The 20,456-nt window shown below is 42.9% G+C and overlaps 1 protein-coding gene across 2 annotated transcripts in view; it reads right to left on the minus strand.

The window, feature by feature from the left end:
• The window catches only part of TMTC1 (transmembrane O-mannosyltransferase targeting cadherins 1), a 244,572-nt gene that overhangs the window by 26,398 nt on the left and 197,718 nt on the right, over positions 1–20,456 (minus strand). For both annotated transcript variants that reach the window (XM_037032260.1, XM_037032331.1), the window contains exon 13: positions 5,475–5,583. In XM_037032260.1, the coding sequence (XP_036888155.1) occupies positions 5,475–5,583 (109 nt within the window). The remainder of the gene's footprint in view (positions 1–5,474; positions 5,584–20,456) is intronic.

Raw genomic sequence — 20,456 nt, forward strand, 5'->3', positions numbered from 1 at the left:
ATCTCACGGCACTCTACGTCTGAACCCAGAAGAGGAGAGACTGGCGAAAGATGTGGCCTTTGTATGTAAGAAGAGATCTTGTCCATAGTCATAATTGGTTTTCATAAAAATTGTTCACAACTCCAACTATGAGATATGCAATGTTACATCACCTTGCCATTGTGATTCTCAAGAAAAATAAATTTATTACATAATTGATTTAAATAAAGCATTTGACACTTCTTAAACATAAATGATGAAAAAGTGTATGGCATCCTTTTCAGTAATTACCATCTATAAAATTTGTTAACAGAAAGATATTGCAGAATGGACTAAAATAAATTTCAAGGGCACTAAACATCTCCATCATTTTTAAAATAGTAATTTTTTAATGAACTTAGAGTTCATCAATTTGGAAAAAGAATACAATGGAAACTTTCAGACATTTATTATGGCAAATCACTTTTCACATATTAACATATTAAAACTTTTATTTGTAGAGAAACAATAGCACTATTTACATTGGAGCCTTAAGCTATTCCTTAAATATTCATTAGCATGTGGTTGATGTTAAACAAGATCATTTTAGACACCCTAAAGTGTTAAGAGGCCTAAGAGACGGTGAGGATAATTTAGAGTACTTATCAATATCCAGGTTTGGAATCGGAGTCCCAGATGGGTAAAGTACTGCCCACCCAAGTCTGAGCAGTTGGTTACCAGGAAGTGAGGCCTAGGAGCAGGTGCCCCTGTTCACTGTCAAATGCTTGAAGTGGCACAGCAGGGAGTAACTGAACTCCAAAGTAACTGAACCCCAAAGTAACTGAAGTTGAGACACACTGTCTGAATGCCTGCCTCACACAGGAAACTCTCCTAAGCCCGAGTGAAGGAATATGTATACAAAGAAGAAACTGCTTTTGTTTATTAAAAACTAACAAAACTTATAGTCTTGCAAGAAAAATAAACCTGGGAAGCAGTTTAACTTACAGTTTTGTTATAAAACTGTTACTTAAGATATTAATTTAAGAAATAATGGTATATGATTAGTCAACATTTGTTTCCTAAAAAGTTTTAGGAGCTTCAAGACAACTGAACTCAGCATGAGATGAGAAGGTAGAAGAATGCTGAGAAGGAAAGTGGAAGTTGACTTGGATCTTGAAAACAGGGAAGTTTTGGAGGGAAAGAAAGAAAAGATGGCATTACAGAATGGAACCGTGTGAGAATCTATAAAGAGCTCCCCCAGAACAGTGTACCATGGTGTTACCAGTACTATTAAATAAGTGATACTGTCATTTATCTGAAGGGTCATTTTCACCAAGAAGAGCAATTTAACATTTACTATTTCTCCTGGTAAGTTGTGAAAAAAAGGTATGAGTGGGAACTATTAACACGATGCCTTATTTATTTAGTTAGTTACTTATACCTCATTATTTCACAAAGACACTGAGGCAGCTTTTCAAAAATATAGAACAGAAACTGAATAAAAATAAGTTATTAAGGAAAATGATCATAAACCCAGGATTCAAAGTAGCCCTCACAGAAAAGCAGATTGTATAGTCTAGATTGGCTGCTAGTCGGAGGTGGGGTTCAGAGGGGATGGAAACAGATTTCATCTTTCCAGGATTTGCAAGATTTTTCACGCAGTTTAAAAACAAAACACAAACCTTGTCATTCAAAAGCCCAGCCTCCTTGTAATTCAAAAGCCCAGCCTTTCCTAATACTGAAACGTGAGAGAAATTTCTCCCTGGAGGCATCATAAAGAAGCCACTGATCGATGTAGGAGGTGTGGCCTCACCCCCACCTTGACCCAACTGGTGGAAGGACTAATTTCACGCGGCTATTCCTCAGTGCAGGACGAGAACATCATGCAGAGGCAGGCCTGTTACAAAACAGGGCGGCCCACAGGCCCAGCCCTCCTGGTAATACGAGAATAAATTCAGAGTGTGTGCTGGATTGGAAGGCTGTGCTCCATGTCCTTCAGTTCATATTGATTCATGTTATTTACTCAATATTTATTTATTGCATGCAATGCAATGTGACAGGCGTGGAGATACAGGCATGAATAAAAACAGGCAGCCATTCTCATGGAGTTAAGTATTCTAGTGGTGGGAGAAGGATCACAGGCAAATAAATGGATGAGAGATGGTGGGAAATGATATGGGGAAAAGCAAGGCAGGGAAAGGTGATAGAGAACATGGTGGGAGTGTGAGATTCATATTTAGAAAGAGAAGTCACACACAGCCTCTCTGATATGGTGATATCTGGGCTAAACCCAGCATGACACAAGGAAGGAAACACTAAGATGTCTTGGAGAAAAGTGTTGCATGCAAGGGGAACACTTTGTGTGAAGGCCCTGAGTGAGGAGCAGGCTTTGCACATCTGAGTAGCTAGAAGACAGCCAGTCCAGCATCGGCAGGGTGAGGGTCTTCTGATGAAAATAAAGGATGCTGAATGAGGTGAGAAGAGGGAATAATGATGGAGTCAATCATCTCTTCAGAAAACCCCTGCTGGGTCTGCTTCAGTACAAGCCAAAGACAGCTGAGGTCTGCCAGTGCGCACCATAGAACACGACCATCTCATTTCAGCACAAACATTGTGCTAAAACCAGCATTAAAATCGCCCACAAGAGACATGGGCTTTTGTCTAAAGCCACTTACATTACACATAGACTATTAGAGTGAGACAACTACACTTATCATTTCTGACACGTAAATATCCGTAGAATGTCTTAATTTTGTTTCCTGGCGAAACCTCCAAAGTTTGTCAAATGCAAACTGCACCCCTATGTACCTGACATGCACTACCAAATCGCCCATTACACTTAAGCCAGCTGAGTGGTGCAGGGCATCTCTCAAGGATGTTCTGCTTCATTTTAAACACAACCTGGTACCAGCCAAGATGGAGGCGTAGGTGGAAACACTGTGCCTCCTCCCACAACCAAATTTAAGGACAACACAGATTTAGAAACAAAAACACAACCAGAACAGACAGAAAATTGGACTGTATGGAAGTCTGACAACCATTCATCCAGCCCAGTAAGAGGGGTGAAGTCAGAAGCCTGCAGAGAGGGGTCACAGCAGGAAAAAGCGGTGGCTGGGGGACCCGGGTGTGGGGAGAAAATGAGCAAACCCAGTGAGGTGCACAAGGTGGTTGGCTGACCGTGGTCACACATTGACATGCAGATAAACCAGGCACAAACAGGCAGTGAGATAGACCTCGCAACCCAGGGCCCCAGCGATGGGAAATAAAGCCTAAAAGCACCAATTGAAAACATTTGCAAGGTTGACGTGCCGGGAGAGAGTCCCAGCCTCACAGGAGAGTTCTTTGGAGGGACCCAGAGGGTTCTACAATATACACAAGTCCACCCACCCAGGAACCAGCATCAGAAGGGCTCAGTTTGCTTCTGGGAAGTGGCAGAAGGGACTGAAATACAAGGGGAGCCAGCACCATCGTTCTGTCTCGGACCCCACCCCCACGTACAGCATCACAACCCACCAACTGGGTTGCCCCACCCTGGTGAACATCTAAGGCTTTGCCCCTCATATATAACAGGTGTGTCAAGACAAAGAAAATGGCCCAAACAGAAGAACAGATCAAAGCCCCAGAGCCAATACTTTTAAGTGACCAAGAGATAGCCAACCTATCAGGTGCACAGTTCAAAATACTGGTGATCGGGATGCTCACAGAACTGGTTGATTTTGGTCACAAATTACATGAAAAAAAATGGAGGCTACAGTAACTGAAATGAAGGAAAATGCACAGAGAACCAATAGTGATAGAAAGGAAACTGGGACTCAAACCAATGGAGTGGACCAGAAGTAAGAAAAAAACATCCAACCAGAAAAGAATGAAGAAATAAAAATTCAACAAAATGAGGAGAGGCTTAGGAACCTCCAGGACATTTTTAAACATTCCAACATCCAAATGATAGGGTTACCAGACAGGGAAGAGGAAGAGCAACAAGTGGAAAACTTATCTGAACAAATAATAAAGGAGAACTTCCCTAATCTAGCAAAGCAAATAGACTTCCAGGAAGCTCAAAGAGTCCCAAAGAAGCTGGACCCAGGAAGGAACACATAACAGCACATCATAGTTACATTAGCCAAGATTAAAATGAAGGAGAGAATTCTAGAAGCAGCAAGAGATAAGGGGACAATCACCTACAAAGGAGTTCCCATCAGCAGATTTCTCAAAAGAGACCTTACAGGCAAGAAGGGGCTGGAAAAAACTATTCCAAGTCATGAAAGGCAAGGACCTACATCCAAGATTGCTCTAGCCAGCAAAGCTTTCATTTAGAATGGAAGGGCAGATAAAGTGCTTCTCAGATAAGGTCAAGTGCAAGGAGTTCATCATCACCAAGCTCTTATTATATGAAATGTTAAAGGGACTTATCTAAGAAAAAGGAGATTAAAAAATATGAACAGTGAAAGGACAGCAAACTCACAGTTATTAACAACCACACCTAAAACAAAAGCAAACTAAGTAGACAGCTAGAACAAGAACAGAACCACAGAAATGGAGATCACATGGAGGGTTGGCAACAGGGGAGTGGGGGGAGGAGAGGGAGGGAGAGGTACAGAGATTAAGTAGCATAGACGGTGGGGAGAAAAAAGACAGGGGGGAGGGCAAGAATAGTGTGGGAAATGTAGAAGCCAAAGGACTTACGACACATGGACATGAACTAAAGGGGAGGAATATGGATGGGAGGGGGCGTGCAGGGTGGAGGGGAATGAAGGGGGGAAATGGGACAACTGTAATGGCATAGTCAATACAATATATTATTTTAAAAAAGAAATAAAAGGAGGCTAAAGAATGAAAAAAATAAATAAAGACAACCTGGCAATTGTATAATAGCAGAATCTACTGTATGGAGGGCACTTACATGTGTCAATAAAACTACCATCAATTTGGAGAAGACAACTTACTTTTGTGGCCCCATAGCAGGGCAGGCATCCCGCACACTGACAAGAGGTACCAAATCAGTTAAACACAGGCGGAAAGAAGGAGGGGAATCAAAATACCCCTTTATTTTACGCAGAGAGAAGCGTCATCTGGGGAGCCTGTCCTATAAGCCTCTGTGACCTTCTGACAGGTATTAAGACACTGGGTCTGTAAGATGATCCTAACTGGCTCCGTATCCAGTTTAGAGACCTCAGTACCTTAACAATCTCCCCAGAACAATGTGACAAGTAAATAGTAATAAGGCCAGCAAGTACTGTGTGTTGTTCTTCACAGATTTTTTCCCAGACTCGTAGAGACTATACCAAAGGCCTATAACGAACCATTTTTGTCTAAACATCACCTACACTACCCAGAAAACATTAGAGTGAGAATACTATGCTTGTAATTTCTGTTCAGAAGAAACCTGACATAGGGGTTAGTTGTCCAGTGTGAGCTAATAAACTAAACCATGAGTATCAAAACCCGTGTCATATTAATTTATTCATTCAACAGTAAAATTTAAAAAATATTATGTGAAATTAAATGGAAACCATCACCTGCTCAGCCAGTAATGAAGCTAAGCTTGAATAAGCATCTGCAAACTCTGGGCCATATTTAATGGAATCCTTCAGTAAAGTGATAGCCTCTTCTTTTTTCTCCTGGGACCTATAGATTACAAGAGGGGGGAAAAACAGCTTTTAATAAAACTTTGTATCGATGCTCTGATTAGGCTTCAAGATCTATTTGTGTTAGCCAAGAGTAACTGATCCACTCTGCAAATGAGCTGCAAATGAATTGAACTACACTGTCTCAAGGTGTTAACAGTTTCGGCCTCTGAATTCTCCGTGGAAAGAGATGTTAAGGCATAAATGATGCTGCAGGTCACTCACTGATTTTTCTGCCTTCACTTCCTGTTATGCACTTTTGGGGAGTTTTATTGAATAGCTTTCAAGTTTGTTAGCCAGAAAGTTAGACTCTCAGAGCAGCAACTTTGTGGCAAGTTGTGTGAGCAACTGGGTGGCGTGGGAGCCAGCTGTTAGGCTGTGGAAGACAACTGGAGCCCCTGAGTGACACGCTGCCCCTCTGTGGGCTGGGCCCCTTACAGTGGCCGAGCCACCCATAAGCAACAAGGCAGCCAGACTGCCCACATTAGTGTTTGTTTTTATGACTGAGAGACACGCATTTTACACATAATTTATAACATTCGAAAGCCCGGCAAACAACAATCAGCTCCTTTATCATTATGTTTTTACTAAGACGTGAGGCTGGGTCTGTGTTTTTCATTTCAGTCTTCTCCCAGTGATCATGCCTCCAGTTCGAAGAGTCCCCAAGGCCCCAGAGTAATTACCATCGTACTGGGTGACAGTTCCCTTTCCTCTTAGTGCCAGGAGGAAACCCTGGGTCATTCTCCTAATGTCACTATCTTTGAGGCTGAGAATAGCCACTGGCAATGATCAACTTTGCTACTAGCAAAGTACAATCCCACAAACAGATCATTGGCTAAGTGCTAGCTATTGTAACTGCCAAAAGAAGTGGAATGAGGAACAAAACTCTTGGAACTACTGAGCACACAGCCCAGGGAGCCCCATCTTTAGCAGCCACTAGTGCTGAATTGTGTGCTTACATTCTTCCTATTTAGAATCAACAATCACTTATTCAGCAATGAATGCCTACCATATGCTCTGGTAAGTTTTCATGTGACGTTATTCATTTAATTCTTACGACCATCTCATGCAGCAGGTATTATTGTCTTCTTATACTCATTTTCTCTCATGAGAAAATTTGGATTCAGAAAAGCCAAGCGATTCATCATAGTCACATAATCCACCTTCTGAGTCAAGAGCCAGCGCTCCTCTGGCTCACCGTGTCTGCTCATTCCAACCGCCGATTTGCCTCAGGTGACCTTGCTGTTCGAAGTGCGATTCATGCACCCGTCTCATCGACATGGCCCAGGAACTTGTGAAGGATGCACAGTCTCAGGCCCTAAACAGTCCCATGGAACCACAGCCTGCATGCTGAAAAGACTCTCAGGTGATCGGTACACATGCTGAGATTGCAGCATAATTGCTCCATGAATTATTAAAAGCGGCTGAAAGTAACTTCTGCTACAAAAACCCCTCAGGCTTCAGTCTCTGCAGGATAAAGATCTACAGAGGGAAAACTAATATTGACTCCCATGCCTGAGTTCCAAGTGTTAGAAGCATAGTACAAGGTGATTTTACTTGGAAGATAGCCTTTTATCAAAGACCTTGGGGGAAAAAAGTCATGTTTCCGGTGTATACCTTGCATTTAACTATTTAATTCAGCAAACATTTATCACTGTCTCTTATGTGTTAGCTGTTTCCCAAAGAAGGTGGCTGTCTGTGCTGTCCTTTCCTTTTCAGGGTCTAGCCAACTCCCATTGGTCTCCTCTCCACACACCATCCTGCCCTGGCATCAAAGTGCAACCCCTGTGTCCCTAAGTAGGTCGTCTTTGGGATGTGGCTTTAAAGTTGCATGGTTATAAAACATTAGCATTACAGCTCATTGGTGCTGCTTTCGTGTTGATTCATTCATTTTAGTCAACAGACATTTAAAGAGGGCCTGTAAGAATCTCGGGAGGTCCACTGCGTTTACATACTCTCGAGTTCCTATTTTGAAATATTTCTTGATTAACACATCTTTTTAAATAAAAACTTCTTTCGATAATGCTGGTAATTTTACTATTGGTTTCATGGTTAGCAGGACTCTTCCTCAGAGGACTTTGTAAATCTTTATTAACATTAATTTGGAAATTCCCTCCAAATCCAAAGGAAGATATGGATTCAGGAAATTAAGGCTGAAAATCAAGTGCCTCAGGATGTAATTTAGCTTGGATATTTTTCAGAATCAGCAGGAAAAAACCAACAATCTGGTTGTCAAATTTTCAGTTAAAATAGCAACTTAAACCTTTTATGTATAAACTTAGAGAGCTTAATTAGCTCTTAAAATAGTCCATGACCATTAGTGAGACATAATGGAAAACTCAGCATCAAAGTTATGTACAGGAACTTGAATTCTTTATGAAAACTCTGTTTCTACGGATCTCTTAAGGGACTGACTGGCACACTTTCAGAAAACCACTATATCTTGAGTTTTTGTTTAGCGTGAGCACTGCAAGATGCAAGTATGCAGGCAGACGGACCATTTACGCTCAGCTTTGCACCTCAGTGGCTCTGCTTCCGCATGAGAGCCTTTGAGAGTCAGCCAGCAGACACGGAAGCACACACCGTCTCCACTGGCTGCTAAAAAAAAACGTTTTAATGAAAGCCCTCAAAATTAGTATGTGCTAATTTTGATGTTTTTGTTTCTGAAAGGGAAAAATCCGTATATTAACTCAGAGGGAAATAGATGACCTATTGCTTCTGTGGTCTCTTTTGCTCACCCTTCAGTGGGAGTTTATGGAAATAGGTGTGCATCTCACACACCAACTTACAGTAGATAATTCACCTAAATGGAAGCTTCCTTGGTCACGCGGTCACGCGATCACCACATGAGAACTTAGCTTCACTTCAACCTGTTTCTGAAGAGCATCCCTTTCACGTTTACATTCCGGCCCATGTCTCTCTGATAATCAGCCCATATTAAAACAGGGGCAACACTCCTACAACTCCACTAGGTTGTTGCAGTATGGTGCACACCTTACTCGGTTTTGCTTCCTAACAAACCTGAGTTGATGCCCTTAGTTTGCAGCCTGTTCCAGTTCCCTCTTTCTTCCCCTTTTAAGACATACAGACAACTGTGGGCAACATTTGTTTTCCTAGAGCATTCAACCCATTTCCTTACATAACCTTCTTCACCAATGCCCTGCTGCCTACAGATGGACTATTAGTTTAAAACCCTCTATGTCACAGTTCTGACTAATGTTTAAACATACCCAGGTGTCCTCCAGTCCAGCTGGACTGGGTGGCCTTTGACACCTAGTCTCCAGAACTTAAGAGACATCCTATCCTTCTCTGCCCTCACTGTCCCTTAAAACCATTTGGGGTGCTTTTCAAAAGACTCTAGTGTTCTGAGGTTGGGCATCTTCATAGGAACCTGTCTCAGGGATGTGACAGCCATGCAGATCTGAGAACTGCAGGCACAGTCTAACCTCCTTGGTTTACAGTAGTGGAAACAGAGACTCGGGGGCCTCAGTGATCTTCCCTGGTCCCATGCAGAAAGGAAGGCCGTGCCCGGGTCTGGTGCCTCTCAGCCCAGCACCCTTGCCTGCACCTCACAGGTGGCTTTCTCCTCCTGCCTGCACAACTTCTGCTCCCTGGAAGCTTTCCCTCACGCATCCAGCTCACAGCATGATCCCCAGGGCTCCTAAACATGTAACAAAGTCAGCAACCACGTATATGCTACCTCTTTTATATTTTGGTTTTCTTTTTGCAACAAAGAAAAAAACATAACAAAAAAGGTGGCAGGGGATTCACTGTTAGAAACCCTGTTCTGGCCTCCGAAGGGGCAGCTGCTCTCTGCCCTCCCGCTCTACATTCTAAGGAGTAATTGGGCCCCACATCACTTTTCTTCTCCGAGGCTGGGGGCCCAGCCCATGAAGGGTTCCTGGCACGGCCTCCCACAGGAGGATGCAAGCTTGTGCATGAGCGAAGGTGTCCAGTAGGCAAGTTTTTCAAACTTCATTTCCCAACAGTTGTTTGCTAAACATTCTACTCCTGAGGAGGAGAGAGTGATTCCTTTGCCTTATTTATTTCAATTCCCATTAAGCAGTATGAATTAAGCAGGTAGAATGATCTTCATTGTAAATACTAGCAACCACGACCCCAACAACAATGAAAAACGCTGAGATTTGGAGAGATAGAGTGATCTGTCCACAGCACACAGCGACCCTAACAGCAGGACTCTGTGATTCAGAACTTCGAATACAGCGGACCCATGGACAGACCACGGTCCGCACTTCCGCCTCTACTCTCTTAAATGTTTCGCATCCTGTCTGTGACCAGTACTAGGTTTTAAGTGCCTTCGTTGACAGGACTCATGTCTTATTCAAGTTACTTACTTCTTTTATCCCAGTGATTTGTATAAGAGGGAAATTCAGTAAGTTTAGTACAGTGATCTTCACAGAGTAGAAATTCAACAACTGCTAAATTACTTTTTAAAAACCATGGTTTTCCTATTTTCTGTATTCTTAGATCTTTGCAAATATCTTTTAAGTTTTCCAATATTCTAGTAAAAATTTGACAGAGGGTAATACAATCCATTTTATACCTCCATTTCTACATCCCTTTCAATATTACAGAAGTGATCCTAAGGCAGGCAGAAGCACCCAATGCTTGGAATCATTAAAAAAATTACAAGTTTAGTTTCCATCTTATGAGCCCTTCTAACTTACCAGGCACTGCTAAGCAGCTTCTCTGCCTTAAGTCTGCAAAGTGGTTAAAAGCACAGACTCAAAAACCAGGGCTGGGCTTGGACTCTGCTCCCTACCATTTACTAGCTGTGATTCCATAGGCAATTATCTGACCTCCTTGTGTTTTGGGCTCACAGTAGGTATAATGTATGTTTTGGCTTTTATTAGCTTATTCAATGTTTCTAAAAATCACCCGTTAAAACCAATTTCTCTCTTTTTAAATTAATTTTTAAAATAAAGCAGAATGTGGTGTTTTGGAAATTCCTTCAAAAGTAATACACTTCCACTTTTTAAACTATTCACAAAAAAATTAGCTTAGACATCAGAGTTATTTTTCTCCTGTGTCTGATACCACAATGGATTTTTAGTGTAATGATCATCATTAAATACACAAATAAATAGTGCTTCAATAAAGGTGAAATAGCACCAGTAACAAACAGAGGCTTTACCCCCGGAAACCTCATTGTAAGGCAGACACAGAGCTGAGAAAGCGTAAATGCCAGACCCACAGTTCAGACCCAACTCAGCTGATGGTGAGGCCACGCGAAGGCGTGGGTCTTCACTTCTGAGGCTGATCGCTCACTTCTGTTTAGGCATGAAAGAATCAGAAGCAATTTTGAGCCTCTTTTGTCGACACACCAGGAAAGCTTCTTAGAAAAAAACGTTTTAAGTAGCTATTTCCAAGTAAAAATGTGTAATAAGAAAAGCAGGAAATTGCAAAATGATACCATGAAATTCCTTAATCACAGGAATTTCCTATGTAATCTGATGGTACAGACCAGCCCCAGGCTAGCATTAGACAGTATTAAGACTTCCTAATGCATTCGTTTTGGCTCTACAATACGCTACTTAGGGAAACCAGGAGTCTGTCGTCCACGTAAACCCCATCAACGTAGAGCCACTGTGTTATCCACTCAAGGTGAATCGACCTGTTGATTGAAAAGGGGGAAATGTGAAAGTAATGTGCCTCTGAAATGACCAAGCATGTAATTTAGGTAACCGAGTCCACGGGTTATCTCTCTGACTTCAGTAGAAAAAGCTTGAATTAAGGAAGCCACACTTGGTGGACAAACTGACGATAAGCCCGGCCGCAGTGCGTAACCCACAGAACCTGCCATGGGTGCACTTCTGGTTTAGGATCACAGGAAGGCACACGGAGTCCCTTTGGAAACTCGAGTCACGCTGAGGGCACTGAGGACTGTCAGAGCTTCTGTCAAGGGCTGCAGCTGGCACTGATGGAACTATGAGGGACGCCTGGACAGAGGAGAGTAAACCACTTCAGGGTTAAGTAACAGTTCTTGCCTCTCAGCATCCTGATCTTCCTTATCTGCCAGACAAGTCAGCTGATGACTGATAATCCTCAGCGACCAAAAATATTCTGACTTCCCTTTTCCCTTAGGTCAGTAGTCCTCAAATCTTAGTGCTCAAAAATCAGTAAGTGGTTGGTAAAGTGCAGGATCCCTTTAAGGTTCAGTAGGGCTGGGGTGGGGCCAGGAATCAGGCTTCTTAAGAAGCCCCTCAGGTGATTCTGTTGAGAGTGGTTTTCAGCCTATATTTTAAGAAAGTCTTCCCTGTGTGGTGATTGCTGGGGGGGGCGGGGGGGTGGAGGGTATAAAGGGACTAAATGGCAATGGGAAAATGTAGTAAGGATTATATATTTTAATTCTGAAAAAATATAAATGAATAAAAAAAAAGTCTTCCCTGATTACTGTGTGGGATTGCCTGATCAATTGATCCTTGATGTAAGGTGAAATGTAACAGGATTAAGGAAGCTTTAAAAAAGCAGAAAGAAGACTTTCTGGGACAATCTGAGCCAAAGAGAAAGGTCACAGTGGCCAGCTGATTTGCCCAGGTGATCGATACCTCTAGATGTCCGGTGCTGTGGGGAGGCTGTGGGTGGAGGGGTACAGTGGGAAACACTGCAATTGGAGGAGGCAGTTATGTTCTTCAGAGAAGCTCTGTTGTAAATGTCCTCTGTTTTGCATCCAAATCTTAGCTCCTGTGTTATCCACATGGTCATCATATATAAATAAAAAGCTCCTGGTATTCTGCAAGCAAAATTCCACTCTCTTAAGTTTCCCCCAGGAACTTCCAAAAGGCTAAAATTCCTGAGATGGGGTTCCTGGAACCAATAACACCTTCAACATTGATTTCATAAGAGCAACATCAAGTAGAAATGAGATCTTGTTCATAATGTGCAAATCTTGCCATTAAACATTTGTAGTTTCACAGGGAATTTCCCCTTTGGTTATACAGCAGTGAGACAGTTTTTCTTGTGTGTTAAGTAAAAACATTTGCATCATCTCACTTTCCTGGCTCTAGCTCTATGACAGATATTTAGCAAAAGCAAATAAAACCTTACCACATTTTCTTTTAGTAATTAAAGACCTGTTAAGTGTCAATTTAGAAAACTTTTTGGACTCCTGTCTAAACTCTCAAGACACACTCATTTAAACTGAAAGCAGATGCTTGCCTCGAAAAAGTATTGACATTTTGGGAGAATTTAGGAAATGCCAGTAACAGAAATAAATGGATTTGGCAATGTACTTGGCAGTAATAAAATTTCCCATTAACCACAGTGTGAACTTGGAGTGCTAGGCAGATTTTTAAATTTCTTTGTCTTTGTCAGGGTATTTGTTGTTGTTGGATCCCAAAAATGATGTCTTTCACAAAGGAAAAGGGGTATGTTCTTTTTTTTTTTTTTAACATGGTGGTGGAGAGAAGGGAGTGGCGGACAGACTTTCCTAGCTCTTCTGAAAAGCTGAATCGTGAAAGTCAAATTGTAAACATATGATTGAGACGACCTTCTCGCAGCACACGTTTTTCTGTGGCTCTACTCTATTTCCTGTACAGCAAATTTAAAAAGATTGGATTATCCTCTGTGTGGCCTCTTTAATGATCGTGTTTACTGAGCTCATTTCTGGGCAACGTGAAGGCTATATTCCATCTAGTTCAGCAGCCTCCACCCTAGTTTTTCTGGTTGCCTTTTCACAGAAGCTGCACAGAACTAATTGTCTGGAGGACTGATTCGTATTATGTGGTGGAAAAGAATGAATTTTTTCTTGAACGCCAAACCCACACTCAATATAGTTGGCGTTAAATAGACCATCTGCCCTCCCCACCATAGAGGGTTTGCGGATCGGATTTAGGTCACTGTGGAGACAACGGAAGGTAGCTGGGGTGCCCACCCTGTGTGGTGTGAGTGGTCAAACTTCGACTGTTTTGAACACCTGCCTCCGCCACTGAAAACTGAGGAAATGGAATGACAGGTCCTGACGCTGTCTGGTCACCGAGCAGCAGACACGGAGACACGGCTCCTGTGAAGACCTCCTGTAGGGGCTGCCACGAAGTAGGCTGGGAGAAAGGTTCCTCCTGAGTCCCCTCCGTCCTCGCTCCTCTGAATGGCTGTTGATGTCTTTATCGTCAGCTCAGACAGGTCACTGTCCTGAAGCCTGGCATCAGGACCCTTGTCCCATGATGGCCTTGCCCTGCCAAGGTGGGCGGGGAGCGAGTGGAGGAATGGCCCAAGCCACTACCACCCCAAGGTGCAGGCAAATATTTAAGTTAAACCTTTCAGTGATTTGAAGGAAAGCACAGAAACAATGCTCCCAGGGTGGGACCTGGAGGAGAAGGCAGCTGAGAGAAGCTGATTCAGCCAGGACTTATTTATCCCTCCGAGGAAGGGCCACAGCTGGATGCACAGCCCTGGGTTTAGGCTCAGGCTGGGAGCGGTCTGAATCCCAACTCTGCCCTCCCCTGCTATGTGACGTGGGTTAGACGCTCCATCTCCATAAGCCTCAGTGGCTGAATCTGTGAAATGTGCATGTTAATCTCTCCCTCTCCAGCTTCCCGTGAGGGTGAAATAAATACACAGGAGCAGTGTGCTTAGCAGAGCATCTGGCACATGGGACGGCGCAGGAAACGAGAGCTCCACTGGCTTGTTCCCTACCCTCCACCCAGGGTCCCACCCAGAATTTCTACCGGAAGTTGCACTAGTCAATTTCTCAGCAAAGGCACGATGCTGTTCAAATGCAAGTGTTGCCTCTGAAAAGAAAGGGGACTTCTAGTTCCTTTCTGGTCATCTACTAACACTTCAGTTAAGAGATGGGCAACTTGGAGTCCTCATTAGAACCACAGATTCTCCCGTCCCTCATTTAGAAGAGGAACAAATGAAGCCTCAAGGTGCTTGAATACTGCTCCAAGAGCTGTTCAACTGCAGGGGTAGAAAATGTATTAGCTCCTTCTCATTCATAATTCATTGTATTCTAACAACTTGGGCTTCAGATTAGAAGTGAGAAATTATGTCCCTGGGCTAGTAAGAATTAATAATCACTAAAACTTATTTCATCTTTATTGGGGGCTAGGTCCTGTTAAGTACTTCCATTCATTCTGTGTTGAGTACTCATGAAGGAGGCAGTTATTACTGTTATTTCCAGTTTATGAATGAGTAATTGGAGGCACCGCAAAACACGATCGTTTTCCTAGGTTGCAGACTACTCCAGGATAGAGCTGAGACCCCGACTCACTAAGCTCTGCAGCTCCTGGTCTCTGAGGCTGGCCTGACGCCCAGCTGGACAGAGGGAAAGCACTGGCTCTAGACATCCCGCCTCACGGCTTACTGCCCGTGACCCCATCTCCCTGTGTGCCCACCTGTAACAGGGGAGTGATGGGGGTAGCCCTGCACAAGCCCCAAGAGGGCAGGTTCTGGAGCCACGAGGAAGCACTCCACATCTGTCATTCAAGAGTCAGTTACTATTGTTCCTGTCACTTGCAGGAGAGGCAGCAGAAAGGCTGAGGGCAGTGAGGCTGGCAAGGCTGCCAGCAGACAGGTGGCACTGCAGGACACATGAAGTAGGACAGTCCCACGCTGGGCCTGCTGGAGAGAGTGGAACAGGGGAGGGAGGCTGGCAGAACTGGTGAGGAGTCACAAAGAAGGAAGGGAGCCTTAAGGGTGGCTTCACTTTCCCACAGGGCTTCCCAGACAGGGCTGCGGGCCACGGGCAGCACAGCAAGCCTGCACTGCCTCTTTCTGTCCTTTGAAGTTCTCTTTCTGGGCTTTTAGAGCATTTTTAGATTTGCATATCTTTCAGTAATCTCTAACCACTTATATTCCAAATTAACCTCTGTATCAGGGCAAAGCTGATCTTCTACAGGATTTAAGATAAAAAAGTTGAGGTGCCTGATCCCCTGAAGTGAGACAATATGTCCAAGAAGAAATTTCCAATGATTACCCTCATTTCTTTTTAAATTGAATTGTATCCTCTTTAAGTACACTCCAAGTTAAGAGTTGTTCCAAGTTATTCCCCAGCACAGGAGCTTAAGGGAACTACATGGCAAATGAATCCAGGACAGATGATGAGGTTTACGGAGGTGGAAAAGTTCTTTCCAGGGCAAAGGGGACTGCTGAAAACTCCAGTCCTCCACAAAGCAGGCCAGCCTTTTCAATGACACCGTCTCAGATATTTATGCAAGGAGAAAAAATGATGACATCCCAGTTTCTTCAAGGGAAGGGAAACAAAGCCAGCGGTGCCTGAGAGCTTGCTTTCTCTCTCGGTGCTTCCTGTGCAGAGCCGACTTCTGGCCTCTACTGTGTTCATTGCAGCCATCAGGGCAAAAGAAAGGATTGAGAAAAGGGACCTTGCTGACTGCACTATGGATTTAAAACAATTTACCTGTGCCTAATATATTAGTAAACACAGCCTAAATGAGTAGAGTTTTGGTGAAGGAGAGGTACTTACAAAAATACTTTCACAATTAGCAATCTGTTTATATACAAATAACTCTAAAATCTTGAGGAAGTAGGTAAACATTCTCATCATTTCCCAGATAATTCAGTTTTGTAAGACATTGAATATAAAAATGCAAGTAAAACAGAGATCAGATGAACTAGAAGAGTTCTCACTTTAAAACCTTTGCCATATTTTTCTCAAATGTACTTTGCAAGTTAGTGTTTCTCATAAACTGACAAGTGCTCGGTCGGCTCAGCATCTGCGTTCACACACTGTGGGGGAATAGGACGAAAGGAGGACGAAAGTGGCAGGATCGTGGAAAGTCTTGAATGCCTTGGTGTGTGGACTCTATGTGTGTCTGTAATGGATGGATAATGAATTTCTCAGGTGCTCCCAAATTCAAAGGTAGGGTGGAAGAAGAACAGATATTGGAAGCAGAAGAGAAAAATAATATGTTGTAATATAACAACAAGATAAAGAGCTTCAAAAGCAGTGGAAGGTGGTCAACAGTGTCATATTCTTCACTTTAGAGAAATCAAGGGGAGTGAGAGCTGAGAGAGCCTTCGAATCTCAGAGTTGATGAGCAAGACAGCAACTCCACTGGAATGTCAAAAGGACGGGTGGGAGGAAGAAGGACCATGTGTTACCCATTCCTCCCGTCAATTTGACCAGGGAAAGGAAGGACTTAGGGGAACAATTAGAGGGAGTAACTAAACTGAGAAAGAGTCCCTCGGGGTCAGGAAAGGGGTCAGATGTCTGTGGAATGGGAAGAATCTGAAGACCTGAGAGAGGACCCAGATAATGGATGGGGGGACGGGGAAGAAACAGCATCAAGAACATATGAGGCTTTTACACTAATGAGTAATCAGGGCTGAAATAAAAAAGACCGCTGACACCAAATGTTAGGGTGCTCACCATCGTTGGAGTGAAACGTGGTACGATTACTCCAAAGAAATGTTTGGCAGTTTCTCAAAACAGTAAAGATACAATTACCTACAATTCCACTCCTAGACAGTTACCCAAAAATAAACATACGAAGACTGGGATGTGAAGATTCACAACTTGAATATTCATAATAACTCAAACATATAAACAAACCAAGTATCTACCCATGGAAAATAACAAATTACCTATTTATACAAGGGGATATGTATAATTATACAAATTTTAAAATTTATACTAGTCAGTAAAAAAGATAACATAATAACATGGATAAGACTGAAAAATTATGCTAAGCAAAATTATTCAGAGCAAAAAAGTCCATAGTAAATGATCACCTGTAAAAGGGGAAAGATTTATGCAATCTGAAGAGAAACCAGAGTACTGATCCCCTGTAAATGAAGTTCTAAAACAGGCTACACTACTTTATGGGGAAATAATATCAGAACAACAATGTCCTCATGACAGGTGGGGGGGGAGGCGTGGAAATTACTCAAGAGAAGTATGAAGGGTGTTTTCTGGAGTGATGAAATTATTCTATGTGCTATTTTGGGGGTAACTACAAGCGTATGTAAAATGTCAAAACTCATTACTTGAGATTTGTGCATTTTTTGCATGCTAATTATGCATCAATTAAAAAAAAACCCACAGACACAGGTTTGAACAGGTGCCTTATGAGAAAGGCAATGCAATTCTTTCTTCCAAAGAACTGAAGAAGAGGCAGTCTGAGAATGCAGGAAATTTTGAGTAGGCAGAAAGGAGGCTGCAAAAAATTCACTCTAAATGACTTGAAGGCTGTTAGTATGCCATCTTCTGGGTATGTGTGTGGGCAATGAGGTGAGGAACAAGGATATAGGAAATACACATTAGGAAGACAGGAAATACTTGAGACATATAATAAGGCCAGAAAAGATGCATCTCTAGCAGCTCCACCTCCCACCCTACCCTGTTTATTTTCCCCCCAATGGCTGTCTTCAGAGTTTTTTGCAAGAGTCCCATTTACCTCAGATTTTTTTTTTAATTTCCAGCATGTGCTAGATTAGATGAAAGTCTAGGGTGTACATATTTTTTTCTAAAAAAAATTTTTATTGATTATGCCATTATAGTTGTCCCATTTCCCCCTCCACCCTGCATACCCCCTGCCCCTACATTCCCCCGTTTAGTTCATGTCCATGTGTCATAAGTTCTTTAGCTTCTACATTTCCCACACTACTCTTGCATTCCCCCTATTTTCTCCCCACCATCTATGCTACTTATTCTCTGTACCTTCTCCCACCCTCTCCTCCTCCCATTCCCCTGTTGCTAACCCTCCATGTGATCTCCATTTCTGTGGTTCTGTTCTTGTTCTAGCTGTCTACTTAGTTTGCTTTTGTTTTAGGTGTGGTTGTTAATAACTGTGAGTTTGGTGTCCTTTCACTGTTCACCTTTTTTATCTTCTTTTTTCTTAGATAAGCCCCTTTAACATTTCATATAATAAGAGCTTGGTGATGATGAACTCCTTGCACTTGACCTTATCTGAGAAGCACTTTATCTGCCCTTCCATTCTAAATGAAAGCTTTGCTGGATAGAGCAATCTTGGATGTAGGTCCTTGTCTTTCATGACTTGGAATACTTCTTTCCAGCCCCTTCTTGCCTGTAAGGTCTCTTTTGAGAAACCAGCTGACAGTCTGATGGGAACTCCTTTGTAGCTGACTGTCCCCTTATCTCTTGCTGCTTCTAGGATTCTCTTCTTCATTTTAATCTTGGCTAATGTAATTATGATGTGCCTTGATGTGTTCCTCCTTGGGTCCAACTTCTTTGGAACTCTCTGAGCTTCCTGGACTTCCTGGAAGTCTGTTTCTTTTGCCAGGTTGGGGAAGTTCGCCTTTATTATTTGTTCAAATAAGTTTTCTACTTGTTGCTCTTCCTCTCCCCCTTCTGGTAACCCTATAATTTGGATGTTGGAATGTTTAAAAATGTCCTGGAGGTTCCTAAGCCTCTCCTCATTTTTTTTGAATCTTGTTTCTTCATTCTTTTCTAGTTGGTTGTTTCTTTCTTTCTCCTGTTCCACTCCATTGATTTGAGTCCCAGTTTTCTTTCCATCACTATTGGTTCCCTGTGCATTTTCTTTCATTTCACCTGGTGTAGCCTTCATTTTTTAAAAATCTAATTTGTGACCAAAATCCACCAGTTCTGTGAGCATCCTGATCAGCAGTATTTTGAACTGTGCACCTGATAGGTTGGCTATCTATTGGTCACTTAAAACTATTGGCTCTGGGGCTTTGATTTGTTCTTCTGTTTGAGCCATAATTTTTTGGTCTGGTCACACCTATTACATATGAGGGGCAGAGCCTTAGGTGTTCATCAGGGCAGGGCAACCCAGTTGCTGGGTTGTGACACTGTATGTAGGGGCAGGGTCCAAGAGGGAGCAATGGCGCTTGCTCCACTCTCTCTTTAATTTCAGTCCCTTCTGCTGCTTCCCACAAGCAAATTGGGCCCTTTTGGTGCTGGTTCCCGGGTGGGTTGGCTTGTGTAGGCTTTAGGACCCTGTGGGTCTCTCCAATGGATTCTTCTGTGAGGGTAGGAGTCTCTCCCAGCATCTCAACCCCTGTAAGTTTTTTCAGTTGGTGCTTTTAGTCTTTATTTCCCGTCTCTGGGGCCCTGGGTTGCGTGGTCTGTTTCACTGCCCGTTTTTGCCTGGTTTATCTGTGCGCGAATGTGTATCTGCGGTCAGCCAACCACCTTGCACGCCTCCCTGGGTTTGCTCATTTCCTCCCCACGCCCTGTCTGCTGGCCAGCACTTTTTCCTGCCAGGATTCTTCTGCCAGCTGCCCACTCCGCCCCTCTTACCAGTCTGGATGAATGGTTACTTGTTGTCGGACTTCGGTACAGTTCAATTTTCTGTCTGTTCTGGTTGTGTTTTTGTTTCTAAATCTTTGTTGTCCTTAAATTTGGTTGTGCAAGGAGGTACAGCATTTCCACCTACACCTCCATCTTGGCCAGAAGTCCTTAGGGTGTACATTCTTGATAGAGGTGAAAACTGCTTCTTAGTAAAAAATCATCTTAGATGTTACAATGATGTGTGGTCTCCCAATGCTCAACCTCACCTAACAAATCTTATTACTGAGTTTTAAATTGGGGTTGGAGGTGATTTTAAAAAATGATTCAAAAGGGTGAGGTGATAATAAAAAATGGTGAGAAATGCTATTCTAGGGAAAGCAAAAGTCAAGCAATGGGAGAACCTTAGGTTGGGGCTCTAGTCAGGCAAATAAATGATGGTTAAGGTGTGAAGGAGTATAAGTTGATGTCACATTCAAAACTAAAATAGATCAGATAAATTAGAGATAGGCTGTAAACTATGAACATGAACAGAGAACAGAGATTCTAATGATGGTGAAGTACAGGGCCAGAGGAAGACAACTGAGCTAGAAAGTGGCAGGTCATAAATCATCACTCTGTCAATAGGTCAGTAGGAGTGACAGAGAGCAGGATGGGAAGGTGGGCGGGAGTAAGAGTTTAAG

Source organism: Sturnira hondurensis, unplaced genomic scaffold, assembly GCF_014824575.4.
Source record: "Sturnira hondurensis isolate 20B ecotype Veracruz unplaced genomic scaffold, ASM1482457v3 Scaffold0000362, whole genome shotgun sequence".
Lineage (NCBI taxonomy): Eukaryota > Metazoa > Chordata > Mammalia > Chiroptera > Phyllostomidae > Sturnira > Sturnira hondurensis.